The sequence below is a fragment of the Tenrec ecaudatus genome, chromosome 14 (assembly GCF_050624435.1).
Source record: "Tenrec ecaudatus isolate mTenEca1 chromosome 14, mTenEca1.hap1, whole genome shotgun sequence".
NCBI classification, from domain to species: domain Eukaryota; kingdom Metazoa; phylum Chordata; class Mammalia; order Afrosoricida; family Tenrecidae; genus Tenrec; species Tenrec ecaudatus.
In genome coordinates this window covers 83,395,014-83,408,894 of record NC_134543.1, presented here as the reverse complement: position 1 = coordinate 83,408,894, position 13,881 = coordinate 83,395,014, and the positions used below count along the sequence as shown (strand labels likewise).

The window sequence follows — 13,881 nt, the reverse complement described above, 5'->3', positions numbered from 1 at the left end:
TAAGATTGGTTGATACATGAAAGCAAGAGAGACAACCCCTCAGAAACAGTAACAGGAGTAATGGTTCCCTGAGGGTAGAGGAAGGAGAAGAATACAGAGCTCATAGCATTGATGACTGTATAACCCCACTTGATGGGATCCAACAGAATTGTATGTGAATGGATACCACATATACTCATGTATAAACCGAGCTTTCCAGAACATTTTAAATGCAGTTTTTGTGGTAAAATTAGGTGCCTTGGCTTGTATTTGGGTTGGCTTATACTTGAGTATATACAGTATATTGGATGTGTACTATAGGGCAAAAATAAGGGTTCCTGGGGGGTATGGTGGAAGAAGGAAGGGATAAAGAGGAGCAGATATCAAGGAGTTCAAGAAGAAAGAAAATATAGTAATTGTACAACATTGTTTGATGTGGCTATGGAATGTTATGCTATCTGTAAGAGCATCCAATAAAAAAAGAACAAAAAACCCCAACATCTTTATCCATGTCATCCTATCAGAAAGTGATTTTCACATTGTATAACTACACTAATAAAACTGCCTCTTTGCGTTTCTATGAATTTAACTCTTCCTGAGGGCAGAAAGCCTGGTCTTTCTTCTGTGGAGTAGCTGGTGGTTTCAAACTGCTGACCTTGTGGTTAGCAATTCAGTATGTAACCACTACACCACTAGGGTTCCTTCCAAGTAGAAGATGTGATATAGGTAAGCTCCTAGAAGAGCTGACGAATCATGAGCGTCTTCAAGTCAGACATTAACGTGAAGGGACTGAGCTTCAGCAAAGGGTGGACGCTACACTGAGAATGAATGGGCTAATATTTCAAGAGTTGAAAATCATTCAGGGGAAGGTAAAATTTCCAAGGCCCCAGAGTTAGAAATCTCCCAAAGGGAGAAGGAAACTGCACGACAGCACAGAAGGTATGAAAATGAGGAATGCTTACAAGAAGACATATACAAAGTCGTTTCTTTATCCTAAAAACCCCCGAGAACCTAAGCAAGGTTTACAGGACCCAAGCAAGCAAAGGATAGCTCGATATCACAAGGTCACTGTTAGTCAGCATTGACTATCTTTGGGTAAGAATAAGAAACAGAATCGTCAGAACTGAGACCTGGTAATGAGGCCACACCTGACTGTGACTAAGATTCAGTTCATTTAACGAGCACGGAGCCGGAGTCTCAGCATTCAGATTTGACGTGAAAAAGAATAAAGAACGGATGAGAGCTACATGCTCTGTAAGCAAAGGACTAGCGAAGATTTCCCATTATTATCCCTATGTTAAAGAACCTGTGTTCTGAAGATCACTTCCTTTTTAATACTTTTGCATTTCCTGCTAATTTTCCTAGATTGGGCTTTTTTGGGGAAAAAATTAACTGAAGGTAATAGGAACTTCTGTACACTAATCCACAAGAGAGACTCTAGACAACTAGTAACTATAAAAAAAATAAACCAACTAAATACCACGGAGTCAATTCTGAAAGCAGGAGAGAGCTCATTCTGAGGGTTCCTGAGAGGGTAACTTTTTTTTGGTCTGAATCAAATTATTTGAACTTATTCTTCTGCCAATCATAACTGATTTCCATCTACAATTATTTTTCAGATAAGACAGTAGTCACCTGAAGAAGTATCTGCAATTCTGCGCTATGGAACTAACAGTACCACACTTGCACATTTCCGCTGCCTGATAATGTGGAAGGAGCCTTGCGGGGAAGGCGCTCCTCACGGGGAAGGCGCTCCTCACGGTTGGCCTTCGCAGCAGGGAATGGGTGCAGCTCTGGCTTGTCTCCTCCAAACATGTCTTGCGGCAGCTCCGACACTGCTGGCACACAGGCTCAGTCATTCCCCAAACAGGGATCTCAATATCGAGTTGCTTTGTGGCTCAGCGCTTCCAAGCAGTTCCATTTTAGCGCTTTTGTTTTTGATCTGATTACTTTTCCTAGTCAGCTCCCTCGGACTGCTTTCATCCCTACGTGGTAAGTAGTCCAAAGCGGCAAACTCTTCTTTGGTAATCTGCCGGGCAGTGTGGTTCATGGGGATACCAGCTTCTTCATGCAGTTGGCCCTCACTAATCAGGAGAGTTTCCTGTGGCCTCTGTGGGTGTTGCTGCACTTGTACTCTCCACTGATCTGGAAGGTTTTGATCGGTTACAAGTCTTCTGAAAATGGCTTCCGCAATAGGTGACCCTTGAGTGTTCCGCCGGCATGCAGCCGAACGGACTTGGGGCCCGCTCTGCCTTCTTCTCATGCAGAGATGGACAATGTGGATCAGAACCCCCAGCCAGAACCAGACTTTAATTCTTTATGGGAGTTGAAAGTATCTTTGCCCTTGGCTGGTGATTTTGGACTGCTAACCACTACACCACCAGGGCGCCGCTGAACTGGAAGGATGGTCCCTACCTCCAAAACCCTGGGAAACAGTCTGATCATGGTGGAGAGGCAAGAACTATCGGGGAGAATTTTATGAGTATAAACCAATTCTTCCTAACTATCTGGAGTTTTGTCAAGAATATGTAAATAGAAGGCTGCTGGAAAAGAAGCCAAAGATGAGACTAAAAGTGATTCTGAAAATTCTTTGAATTAATCATTCACAAGTTGGGCTGGTCAACAGACACAAGAGAGAGCTTTAAGAAAGGAAAGAGTCCCAGGACACCCCCCAGAGATTTATGAATAGGGCCCCAAAATTTCTATTTAAAAACAAACAAACTCAGGTGCCCCTGGAAATCAGCAAAGTATCTTGCTAGACAGCCTTTTTCATTTAAATCTTGTTATTAAAGAAAGCACCTATAAGTATCTATCAAAGATATCCACTGCCAACAAAGAAGCTGCCCTTAATCTGGTTTACTCACATGTGAAGGACAGTCTACAACCGAGAAAGTCTAATTCTCGGTTAGATAGGAGGCATTTTATTCACCCAGCTGGGCTTTACGAGAATATCCCAATACATCTCCACTTAGGACTGGGACTAAATGTACCAGGTCTACACTGATTCAGATTCCAGCCAAAATTGGTGGTGCAGAGCGCTCTAAAAAGCATGTACGGTGGTAGTGAGACGTGATCTAACACTGCCTACATTCAGTTCTTCTCAGAGACTTTTCACTTTTTCCCTTTTGTTGCTTGTCCCAGTAAAGACAAGTGCTAAAGAGGCTGCCCCTTCGCTCTCTCTCAAGGTTCACTAGCTCTTGAAGTCTTATTTCTATTTTAAGATCCATTCCTCATTTCATTTATAACAGCATTTAGAGCTGGGAACTTATCAAGAAACTTCAAGGTTACTCTATTACCAACAGAGTGAAACAAACAAACCCGAAAACATAACAAAAACTCATGCTTGCTAGTTGGCTTGACATTCAAAGTCCTCTGCAAGAATATTTTATTCCTGCTAATTTGTAGGAGAGGACGACTTCAAATGGTTTGTGAGAAAATCCCATTACCTTTTAACCTGATATCCCCATGAATCTTTGAAGCCCCCCGTACCTAAAATACCATGTTCACTCCTATATATATGGCTGTTCCTTCCTAAAAACATTCTAACCTCTTGCTATTTCAAATTCTACCTATTTCTAAAGCTAAGCTCAAATCCCTTTCATGAGGTTCTAATCACTAGTCTTCAAAGCTTTCCCACTCTTGAATTACAATGGCACATGTGTCACTTAATCACATACTAAGAGGAGCCCCACTGGTGGAGTGGTTAAGCAGAGTCAGTTGTTGGAATACACCAGCGACTCCCGAGAATGGTGTGGCAGTCAGCTTCCATAAAGATCACAGCCTTGAAAAGGCTATGGGTTCCCAAACTCACTCCTAGTATCACTTTTATGTGCAAGTACCTTCTCTCTCCCTAATAGCCTTCACAAGATTAACAGTGTTACCTTCCCATACACTGTATCAACCAAATGCACACACAGCAGGAATTCCAATAAATATTTTCTCTTGACTTTATTTCCTAAAGCAGAAATACCCAACAGTTTATAAAGAGCTTTTCGTCTCCTTTTGGCTTTACAGATGGGGGTGAGCTGGGGGGTATTTAGGAGCAAGTACATCGATTGAGAATCTACTACTCTTATATTTGAGGAGAAATCAAAACCCAAATCTACTACTATTAAAGAAAAATGAATCTACTGCCATCAAGTCAATGAATCTACTGCCATCACATAGGGATACCATGTGTGCAGAGAAATGAATTCCATAAGGCTTTCTTGGCTGTAATCTCCCACTCACCCAAAATGAAGACCAGACCATTTATTTACACAAGCAGTGAGGGAGCTAAGAAAGCTACACAGAACAACATCCTTCTCTGAAAAGCTCAGGACCCTTTCTCACTGGGAGTCACGTTTCAGTCCTGGGCGCTCCAAGCACCCGAGCCAAATTGCAGATTCTCTGCTGTAATCTGTAGGGAAGCAGACTGTCAGCTCTCTCCCACTTTCATTTAGTGAGCCAGAAGCTGCTGAAAGAGGAAAGAGGTTTCTAAAAGAACTCGGTCATTCCAAAAGTTTTGCCAGTATTCATTGGTTGAAAGGCTTCTAAAATTTTCCCTCTAAGACCAAGGTAAAGAAAAATATGCTTTGAGCAACCTAGGACCCTAAAATTTGCTTCAAAGGGCTTTCATTTCCCTAGTTTTACATGGAATTTCTTTCCCACCATTAAATATCTCCGAGAGATTGATTTCTGCAAAGGGAGTCTAAGTCACTCAGAAGAGCTAGCACTTTCACACACATTCTGAATGTATCTAGTATGGAATGACCCCTCCACTGCCACTTACAAATATAAGGGCCGCAGAAGCCACAACGCCATGGTGTAAGGCAAAACATACCAAAGGAGGAAAATATATTTTTCACTAAAATCAGTGATAGAAGAGTAGTTAAGACTGCACCCTGTCAGTGCTGAGAGTGGCAACACCTGGAGGGAGGGTGGAGTGAAAAGGGGGAACCGATTACAAGGATCTACATATAACCTCCTTCCTGGAGGACGGACAACAGAAAAAGGAGATGTCAGACAGTGTAAGACATGACAAAATAGTAATTTGTAAATTATCAAGGGTGCATGAGGGAGGGGGAGCAGGGAAGGAGGGGAAAAAATGAGGAGCTGGTACCAAGGGCTCAAGCAGAAAGCAAATGTTTTGAGAATGATGATGGCAACCAATGTACAAATGCACTTGACACAATAGATGTATGTATGGATTGTGGTAAAAGTTGTACGAGACCCAATAGAATGATTTAAAAAAAGAAGACTGCACCCTGTCAAAAGGTAGAAAAAATGCGAAACTCAGAAAACAAGGCAGTCCCATCGTGTCCGGGCTCTCACAGGGTTGACTGTACTCACCCACTGGCTTAAAATCTTTGCCTACCATCCACGTCTTAGGCACATTTCTCTCGAAAGAGTGCTGTCTCAAATTAGGTGCCAACCTCACCCCAGATGAATTAAAAAAAAATTCACTGCCATTGAGTCAATGCTGACTTACAATGACTCTTAGAGCGCGTGGTGTAACTGTCCCCGTGAGTTTCCGAGACCATAGCTCTTTAAATGAGTAGAAAGCCTCGTCCCTCTTTCATGCAGTGGATGGTGATTTCAAGCTGCTGACCTTGTGGATCACACCTGAATGAGTTGCCCCTATGCCACCAGGGCTCTGTCATATACTCCCATAATACTCTACCCTGCCCCCCCCCATAGCACTTAGCACAATTGTGCCTAATTAATTACCCGTATCTTTAATGTTCAGCCCTTCACTAGACCGAGTTTTATTAGGGCAGAACTTATCCTTTCTCTATCAGAGTCCTGCCTGGTATGCAACAGGTATTCAACAGAATTTATTAAATGAACCGGTGAAAGCAGGTGGAGGTGTATTTTGAGGGGGATGATTGGATGGCTGACATATCATATAATAGGTGAAGAGATGAGTGTGAGTTGTTGTGACTGTTTCCAAATTCCAAGTGAGAAAAACCTAAAGAGGTACAGACGTGGGGGAAAAAAGTCACACTGCCTCTTAAAGCATGCTGAGAAGTGACGCAACAGATAGGTGAAGGCACACTTCAAAAAGGACATTTCTATGAAATACAGGTGACAACATCAACATCACAGACTCTCTCTGACTTTCATAGAGGCTTAGCACCGAAGGAGGCATAACTACCTCCCCCCACCAACTACGCAGGACTGACCAAAAGCGCAGTGGGGAGGGAGATACGTACGGGGCGAAAGTCTGCTGAGCTCCAGCTCTGGTCTCTCCAGGCTGCTCTGAAAGTCAGGAGGCAGCAGGGAAGTCACTCCCTCAGGATGGATCATCTCGTCCTCCGACTCAGCTGAAGCTTCTGCAAAGTAGAGATTGGGGGGGGGGGGCAGGGAGGGAGTGAAGGGCTCAGCATGTGGGACTGCGCGGAGGAGTGCAGGAAGTCAAGGCAGAGTCGTGGACAGAAAGATAGATAGGTACTAGAAAGAGGACTGTGCACAGGTTAAGTTCTACCCCATCGAGACAGCAGCTTACTTTACTCAAAACTCTTCCTATTGGCAGGGATCCTCTTCTAACAAGACAGGTAAGTTACTGTGTCCTCTTGCCTGACAAAAGGTTAACAGTCACTCACTTGGGTGCATTAACTATCAAAGCCTGATTTATTCCCCAGACTGCCTTGCTAGACAAGCTCAGCTACCTGGAGACAGGGAGAGGAACAAATAACCCCTGGTAAGAGCTGACAGCATGAGTTTACCTTCAAGTTCTGCAGCTTCCCGAGCTTCACGTTCCAAACGCTGCCTAAGCAGCTCCTGCTGCTTTTCCAGATACTGCTTTATGAAACTGTTCTGGCTCATTTCCTCGCCAATCTGTGTGGAGGAAATAGCCACACAAAAAAAAAAAAATTAAGAAAACAAACTAGGAAAATGCAGGAGAGAAAATTCTATTGAGGAAATATCTGCTCCTCATATTTGAACACAAGAAAGAGGAATAAAATGTCTGCCAGCCTTTCCCATGCCACTCCTTTACACAGGACCAAAATCCTAGGGGCTTCAGTTTGTCTGCGGGAAATAGAATGAAAAGGTAACGGATTCCATTATCTTTTAATTCCATTTTCCCACAGACTAAAGCCCCCTTGTAAGTAGTCCTATGATCTAAAAAAAAAAATGTCCTGTAATTAAGCCTTTTAAAAGACAATACATTTTTTTATACCTCCCTGCCAAATTTTTTTTTAATAGTATCAAAAATGGACAGGAGCAAAAATAGGACTCCCTCAAAAGAACAGCCTCCTATCCAGGGGGATGTCCAGTTACTAATGACCTGAGTTGGTATCTCCAAAATTTAGGTATAGAATTAAAAAGTATGAAATAGTGATATCAGTTCAGCATTTGGTAGGAGTGAGAGGGCATCCTTGGTAATATTTAATGAATAAAGTCCAGTGGCTTATTCTTTTTCCCAATTTTCTGAAGATTCCCATAATTCTTCTGTCCTTAGCTTTCTTGTCTCTCTCTAACCAAGAACCTCCTTGCTTAGCAACTCCTATTAGAATGATAAAGGGGGGAAAATTGAATACTTTTTTTGGGAATAAAATACTTTTTATGTCATTGGTTATTTTTTTTCTTAGCACAGTGAATGTTTGTTTTTATCTGAGCTAGAGAGTGAGTATTTTGGCCCTCAATGGACATTAATGAAGTGTTGGTACACGTGTCTATGTGTCTACTCCAAAGATCCTCAGATGGTCAAAAAAAAACAACAATCTTAAAAGCTAAATCAAAGGCAAAATAAATACAAGAGCACACTGATCAATGCAGCACCTTATGCTTATTACTGTACCTAGCTAAGCCTCTGTTAACTGGCTAGATTATAATACCGTTCTGTCAAGGGACTAGGAAGGCCTCTCTTGTTTTCCCCCAGTATCCTGGGACTTCATCTAGTACTGGAGCTGTACACCACTGCACTAACAAAGGCTTGCACTTCTTTAAGTGGGTGACACACTATGAATGAGGTGATTTTAAAAACGGAAAGGAACCTGTGGAGATCATCCAGACTTTATTTTTTTTTAAAAACAATGAAATGATTTCTTTGAAAGAAACCTCATTCAGAAACCTAACATTTTAAGCGGTTAAGAATAGAACTCATCTAGTTTGAGAGGAGATTATGGACCCTATCCTCTTGGGGAAAAAGGGACCAGAAAGTCCTCCAAAAAGCTCCATAAAACCCAGAAGAGCAGTTATAAAATTATGGCTACAACCCTTTCTCATATTATAGATAAGGAAACTGAGGAAATCAATGCCTCCGAAGGAAAGGTGTCCTGCTCTAAGTTTCAGAGCTAACTAGTGATTAAGATAAGAGTAATTATAAAGCTAACACTAGTAGTGGTGGGCGATACGCAAAGGAGTAAATTCTTAGAAAATCTGTCACCAAAGAATCCTTTTGGTCAGGAAGTATTATTCCACACTGCCCTACTGAGTGTATACCTCTATCTATATTCAGTGACAGCCCAAGTTGATGGCACAGAAATGACTTCAGTACTGTACTTCATCAACTGGAGGCACACCTTTGTGCACTCACCATTTCAAGTCCCCAAAATTAATCAACAGAGCCTCTAATTCTGTTCTTTTCTCCCTGCCCTTTTGTACAAATGGGCTTGAATGAAATGCAATTGGTGTGGTATGGGTACATTTCAGAGCAAGGGAACTAAGAAACATATTGGCAAGGGCTTAATCATCACATATAAAACACCATGCCTTTCTACGTGTTTACCATCCGAAGCGCCGGCCTCCTCTGACAAAGCTTTCTTACCTGGGAATTTGGCTGGAATGCAGCATGGGGTGTTGAGTGTTTCTGTAAATTTTCTAGCATTAGAGCCTGGTACAGAGAAAGGAAAATGTCAGGAACGGGGTGGTGGGGGGGAAATGGGATGACAGGGCAGCAATGCCACCCCGACCGCTTCTCCCCCAACCTCGTCATCAAATCCAATGAGTAACCACGCACGTTTAAACTGTACTTTCCCCCCACCAGGGACCTCAAAGCCCTTTACTAACATTGTTCTCCTCCATCTTCAGAAGACCCTTAATGGTAGCCATGGTTACCGCTCCCAAACGTACAGATGGAAAATGCAGGCACAGAGAATCAGAAACCTGGCTGTGTCACAAAATCAAGCGACAGAACCAGTCCTGGACGCCCTGGTATCTTTGGTCCTGCCCAAGTCCGGGCCCGGTGGGTAAAAAAAAATCACGTCCAATACCGACGCCCGCCTCGAACACGCGAAAACAACACCGATCCGGCGCCTGTGGGTGAACTGAATCACCTCGCGAGACCCACATCCACGTGAAGGGCGCTTGTCGGTAGTTTCCAGCAGCGGGACACCACTACCGATCCAATCTATAAAAACGTCAGAGGGGGGTGCACACCAACTAACCACGGACCCCGCCAAGTGCGGCGTGACCCCGTGCGCACCCCCGCCCCGGAAAGGACGACCAACCAACAAAACAACCGTCAGCCGCCGAACAAGCAACGGTCTGCCCGCTCAGCCCTTGGGGCACCTCGTCCGGACGCGTCCTACCTGCCACGTATCCCACGGACAACCGTCTCCCCGGCCCTCCCTCACGGGACGCCGAACCTGGACACAGCCCGGCGACAGCCGCACCCCACGCTACTCACAGGCCCCGCGGCCGCGCCCGGCTCCCCTCTAAAATGTATCCGCCACTCTTGGACAAAGTCCCTGCCCACGACGGCCTCTCTCCGCCTCACCTCCGGCTCGAATCAAGCGTCAGACATTTTCCTGCACCCCAGCCCTACTCCTCCGCATCCCGACACCCACCCCGGCAGCCCGCCGCGCAACTCTAGCCCCCAACTCCGACCCGGCCCAGCCCGCCCCCTCAGGCCGCCGCCGGCCGTGGTGGTGGGATTTAACTCCGGCTGCAGCGCATGCGCCGGGCCCGCAGACACAAACAAGGAGGGGGTGGGGGCAGGAGGTGAGGACACTCCGGGAGAGCGGCGCGCACCCTCCCATTTTGGGCTCGCGCCGCTGCCGTTAAGGCGGGAACCGGCGCGACCTCTCTCCCAGCGCGAGCCTCGCCAACCACCATGCGCGCGGACCTCGAGGCTCGCTCGGGCGGCCCGAGCGAGCTCGCGCCGAGCCCGGACACTGCGCCTGCGCCGCGGCGGAGACTCGTCTCTACCGGGTCCGCTCCCCGCCGACACCCCGGCAACGCCGTCTCCTCACCCCTTTGAGCCGCTTGACCAGGGCACTCTTCTGCCCGCTCTTGGCTAGGCCTCGCTGCTCCAGGGCGGCCTTCAGGTCGGTCACCCGCAGCGCCTGAAGAGGCTTCCCGTCCAGAGTCACCTCCTCCAGCTCCGCCATCTTGCGTGAGGTACTCGGGTCCCGTCCCGACGGCTTCGGGCATCTTCGGTAATTTCCGCCAACGCCCTTTGAACGTACCCGGCTGACCCCGCCCACTGCCATAGTGAACCCCTCGATTACCACTCAGAACTCCCCGGGTTCCTCCGGAACTGCTCGGCTGTTTCCGCCTCCCCTTCGGCGCCAATCGGTTCTTCCGCTCGCAGGCCCCGCCTCCCCTCCCTCCCCCGGCTCTCGGAGTTCGGCTACCTTCGTCTCACCGGGGCTTTGCACCGACTCTCTTCGGCCACCTTCGACTCGGGCGCAAGCCCAGTCGGAGTTGCTCGGCTATCTCCGGCCGTAGGGCGCCGGCGCTGGGGCGCCTGGGTGTTTGGGGCTGGCCCGCGAGCGGAAGTGCGTGGGCTGCCCAGCTGGCCTTGCTTAGGGTTTTCAGGAAATATGGGAGCGGCGGCGGTCGTCGGAGTCGAGGGGCCCGTGTGACGGCCTCCGGGTGCCCTCTGGAAGGAGAGGGGGAGGTAAGCCGGGTGGAAGCCCCTCCGTGGGCCGGGTCTGCAGATGGGCACCCGTGGGCGGGCAAACCCCCCGCCGCCGCCCGCACTCCCGCGTAGCCGAGCCTCTGCCACCCGCCGGTAAGGCTACGTTGCTCTTTGCGGCGCTCAGAAACACCGCGGCCCGTTGCGTCTAAAGTGGGCCAGGGGTCGCTCCGTGCCTTTAGGCCCGTGCGTTTGATTCCCGGCCCAGGATGAGACGGAAGACGAAGGTAAGCTTCATCGTCCACGTCCACGTCCACCTCGACGGGCCAGCCACTTGTGCGCGAGAACGGCCTAAGCGGGGCTGCACACAAGGCCGTGCGGTGGGCAGAGGCAGAAGCGAGGAGCTAGCTAACGGCGGGGCATTCAGGCGAACTGTGAGGTAAAGGAGCCATGCCAGGGCCTCCCTTTCACGGAGTGGGAGTGAAGAGCTTCTAGGAGGAGCTGCTGCTTGTAGACACTGTGAGGAAGGCGTCGCCATCATCACACGCACGCATAGCTTCATACTGATGTCCGTTGTTGAGAGGGTTTCCCTTTGCCCTACAGTTCATCGCCACCTGCAGCGAGCGAGGTCAGAGAAGACGATGGGCCACAGACAAGTCGTTTTAGGCTGAGAAAGTCACGCTGTGGGGCTTGCAAACGGTTCCCGTTGGGTGACCTGCCGATTGCATTTCAACAACAACAACAAACAGCCATTGGATGGTTTCTGACGCATGGTGACCCTCTAGGAGCAGTAACACTGCCCCTGTGGGTGTTGGAGGATATAAGCCTCTATGGGAGCTGAAAGCCTCGTCCGATAGTAGCTGGTGGGTTTGAACTGCTGACCATGTGCTTAGCAGCCCAACGTAACCTTGTCACCAGGGTTCCTTTCCCGTTGTATTCGTGTTGTATAATCAACAGGTGATCTGAGACATGAAGGAAAAATGTTGAAAGACATGAATTGTCCTCCGTATAACACTTGTTAGAAAGCCAACTTGACTTTCTTCCTGAATAAACACTTGGTTTCTTTTCCTGGTTTTCTTACCTTTCTCAGACAAGTGTTTATTTTGGGTGAGGCCCTCCCATTAATCTTTTATTTTTCCTGGTGCTTTACAGGAACTATGTGGTGATAATGTTATGAGATTCTTGGGGTATGTTAGAGGCATTATGCATATTGTTGCTGTCAGTCAGAATTGACTTGAAGGTAGCATGTGTGGTCTTTGGTTTTCTTCACATAGCAGAGACCTTGGTGGCTCAATGGAGAATTTCCCTCCTTCCGTGGGGGTGGGCCCAGGTTTGATTGCCAGCCAATATACCTCAAGTGCAGCCACCACACCACAGGTTTGATAGTGGAGGTTTTCATGTTGCTAAGATGTCGGACAACTTGCAGCAGAGCTTCCAGACTAAAAAAGGCCTGGCAATCTGTCTCCAAAAAAACCAGCCAGTGAAAGCGTTGTGAATAACAACAGTTCGTCTCCTTGTGCGTGCATTGAATTAGGGGCTGACTGACTGCAGCTAACACAACCAACAATGAACGTGGCAAAGAAGGAGGCATGATGGGTTCCTTTCCCCTCTTTTCCCGCACACTATAGGTAGCTCCAGAATAATTAGTATATGTACCCTGACCAACTGCTTACACTAGACTTTTTTTTAAAGGCACTTTTGTTATGGGTTAATATGAATCCTTATCGCATGTGTGTATGTCACTTAACCTGTAACATACAAGTAGGAGGGAAAGAATGAACAAACATGCTGTTTTCAGGTTCTTCATAAGCAAGATGGAGCAGGAGGCAGTGGTTACGGAGGGTAACGAATTTAAGAAAGAGGAAGGTTGGCATATATACAATGTTATTGTTGAGTGGCTTTTCTAAGACGTTGGCTATCTAATAAAAGGAACTTGTGTTCCTGTAAATGGAATTGGTGGAGTCATTTTCTCTGGTGATACTGATTGGGCGTGCTAGAGGGAGGCCAAGTAGGAAGTTGTACTTTTATTGCTTGTCTGGAAAGTCTGTAACAGCGCTTTTATGTTTCAGGATGCCGCTGGAGTCGTCACCTTGGATGCCACAGCCCTTACCCTCGGTGCCAGACAACATCATTAACTGTTCCCCTCCCCCGATGTCTTACATCACATCCCAGGAGATGAAGTGTGTTCTGCGCTGGTTTGCAAGTTGGTCAGGTCCCCAGCGTGAACGTTTCCTACAGGACCTAGTAGCTAAGGCAGTGCCAGGAAAATTACAGCCACTACTAGATGGGCTGGAGCAGCTTAGTATGTCTGGGGCAAACCGACCCCCCTGTATCTTTGAGTGCCAGCTGCGACTCTGGGATCAGTGGTTTCGAGGTTGGGCCGAAGAGGAGCGCAATGAATTTGTCAGGCAGCTGGAGGTGAGTGAGCCGGACTTCGTGGCAAAATTTTACCAAGCAGTGGCTGCTACTGCTGGCAAGGACTAAAAAGTATTAAAATCAAAGAAGATCACCACAGCCGAAGCTGACACAACAGTAAGACCTCTGTTCAGATGTGCCATGCAAAGATTTGGAGATGGCAGTCTGCTCGGCTGACAGCACAGGTGTGATCATTTTAACAGCACATCAACGGGATTCCTCATGTAAACATTTTCCACCTAAGCAAACTGAGAGCATCAGTCTTCCCTACCTTCTTGCCAGGTGACGTCATGTTTCCAAGAATTTGATGGAGCCAAAACACCATAACCCAAGCTTGGCCTACTGGGTCTTAGGAATATAAATGGAGCCCTCCTTGTGTAATAAACTAGGTGACATTCAGCTTTCCCAGTAATGATGTAACAGTATGGAAAATGAGGAGCGGGAGATAATGATGCACTCCTTTATTGGACCCCCAGAGTAATGACTTGTTTCCCAAAGCATATGATATATGAAACAACTGGGAGCAGGTGTTTTTACTCTGCAACTTTGACCTACAATAATAGGAAAACAAGCGACACTCTTGACAGATTGAAGAGTTTATTTTTTTAATGCCACAATAAACACATTTTCAGAATCATAAATCTATATTCCTTGCCAGGCTCTAGTACACAGTTGGTGCTTGGAGAAAAGCGGCATTTTGA

General features: G+C 46.9%; 2 protein-coding genes across 10 annotated transcripts in view; one reads left to right on the top strand and one right to left on the bottom strand.

Moving 5' to 3' along the window:
* Nucleotides 1-10,338, bottom strand: part of ACIN1 (apoptotic chromatin condensation inducer 1) — a 35,474-nt gene extending 25,136 nt beyond the window's left edge. For 3 of the 7 annotated variants that reach the window (XM_075531294.1, XM_075531296.1, XM_075531295.1), the window contains exons 1-4: nucleotides 10,158-10,338; nucleotides 8,732-8,797; nucleotides 6,687-6,798; nucleotides 6,174-6,293 (exon numbers count right to left, since the gene is read on the bottom strand). In XM_075531294.1, coding sequence (XP_075387409.1) covers nucleotides 6,174-6,293; nucleotides 6,687-6,798; nucleotides 8,732-8,797; nucleotides 10,158-10,295 — 436 coding nt within the window. In that variant the 5' untranslated portion in view covers nucleotides 10,296-10,338. Of the gene's footprint in view, nucleotides 1-6,173; nucleotides 6,294-6,686; nucleotides 6,799-8,731; nucleotides 8,798-8,973; nucleotides 9,422-9,682; nucleotides 9,726-10,157 lie in introns of those variants that run through there. The other 4 variants (XM_075531299.1, XM_075531298.1, XM_075531297.1 and 1 more) reach the window with 4 other exon arrangements.
* On the top strand, nucleotides 10,027-13,824 carry C14H14orf119 (chromosome 14 C14orf119 homolog). Of its 3 annotated transcripts, none has more exons than XM_075531305.1 (2): nucleotides 10,027-10,343; nucleotides 12,835-13,824. In XM_075531305.1, the coding sequence occupies exon 2, from the start codon at nucleotides 12,836-12,838 to the stop codon at nucleotides 13,247-13,249; it is 414 nt and encodes a 137-aa protein (XP_075387420.1). In that variant the 5' UTR covers nucleotides 10,027-10,343; nucleotide 12,835; the 3' UTR covers nucleotides 13,250-13,824. The 3 variants fall into 3 exon arrangements, with proteins under 3 accessions (XP_075387420.1, XP_075387419.1, XP_075387418.1); XM_075531304.1 differs by lacking the exon at nucleotides 10,027-10,343 and adding an exon at nucleotides 10,579-11,052 and having other exon boundaries at nucleotides 12,835-13,823; XM_075531303.1 differs by lacking the exon at nucleotides 10,027-10,343 and adding an exon at nucleotides 10,585-10,807 and having other exon boundaries at nucleotides 12,835-13,823.
* The last annotated feature ends 57 nt before the right edge of the window (nucleotides 13,825-13,881 follow it).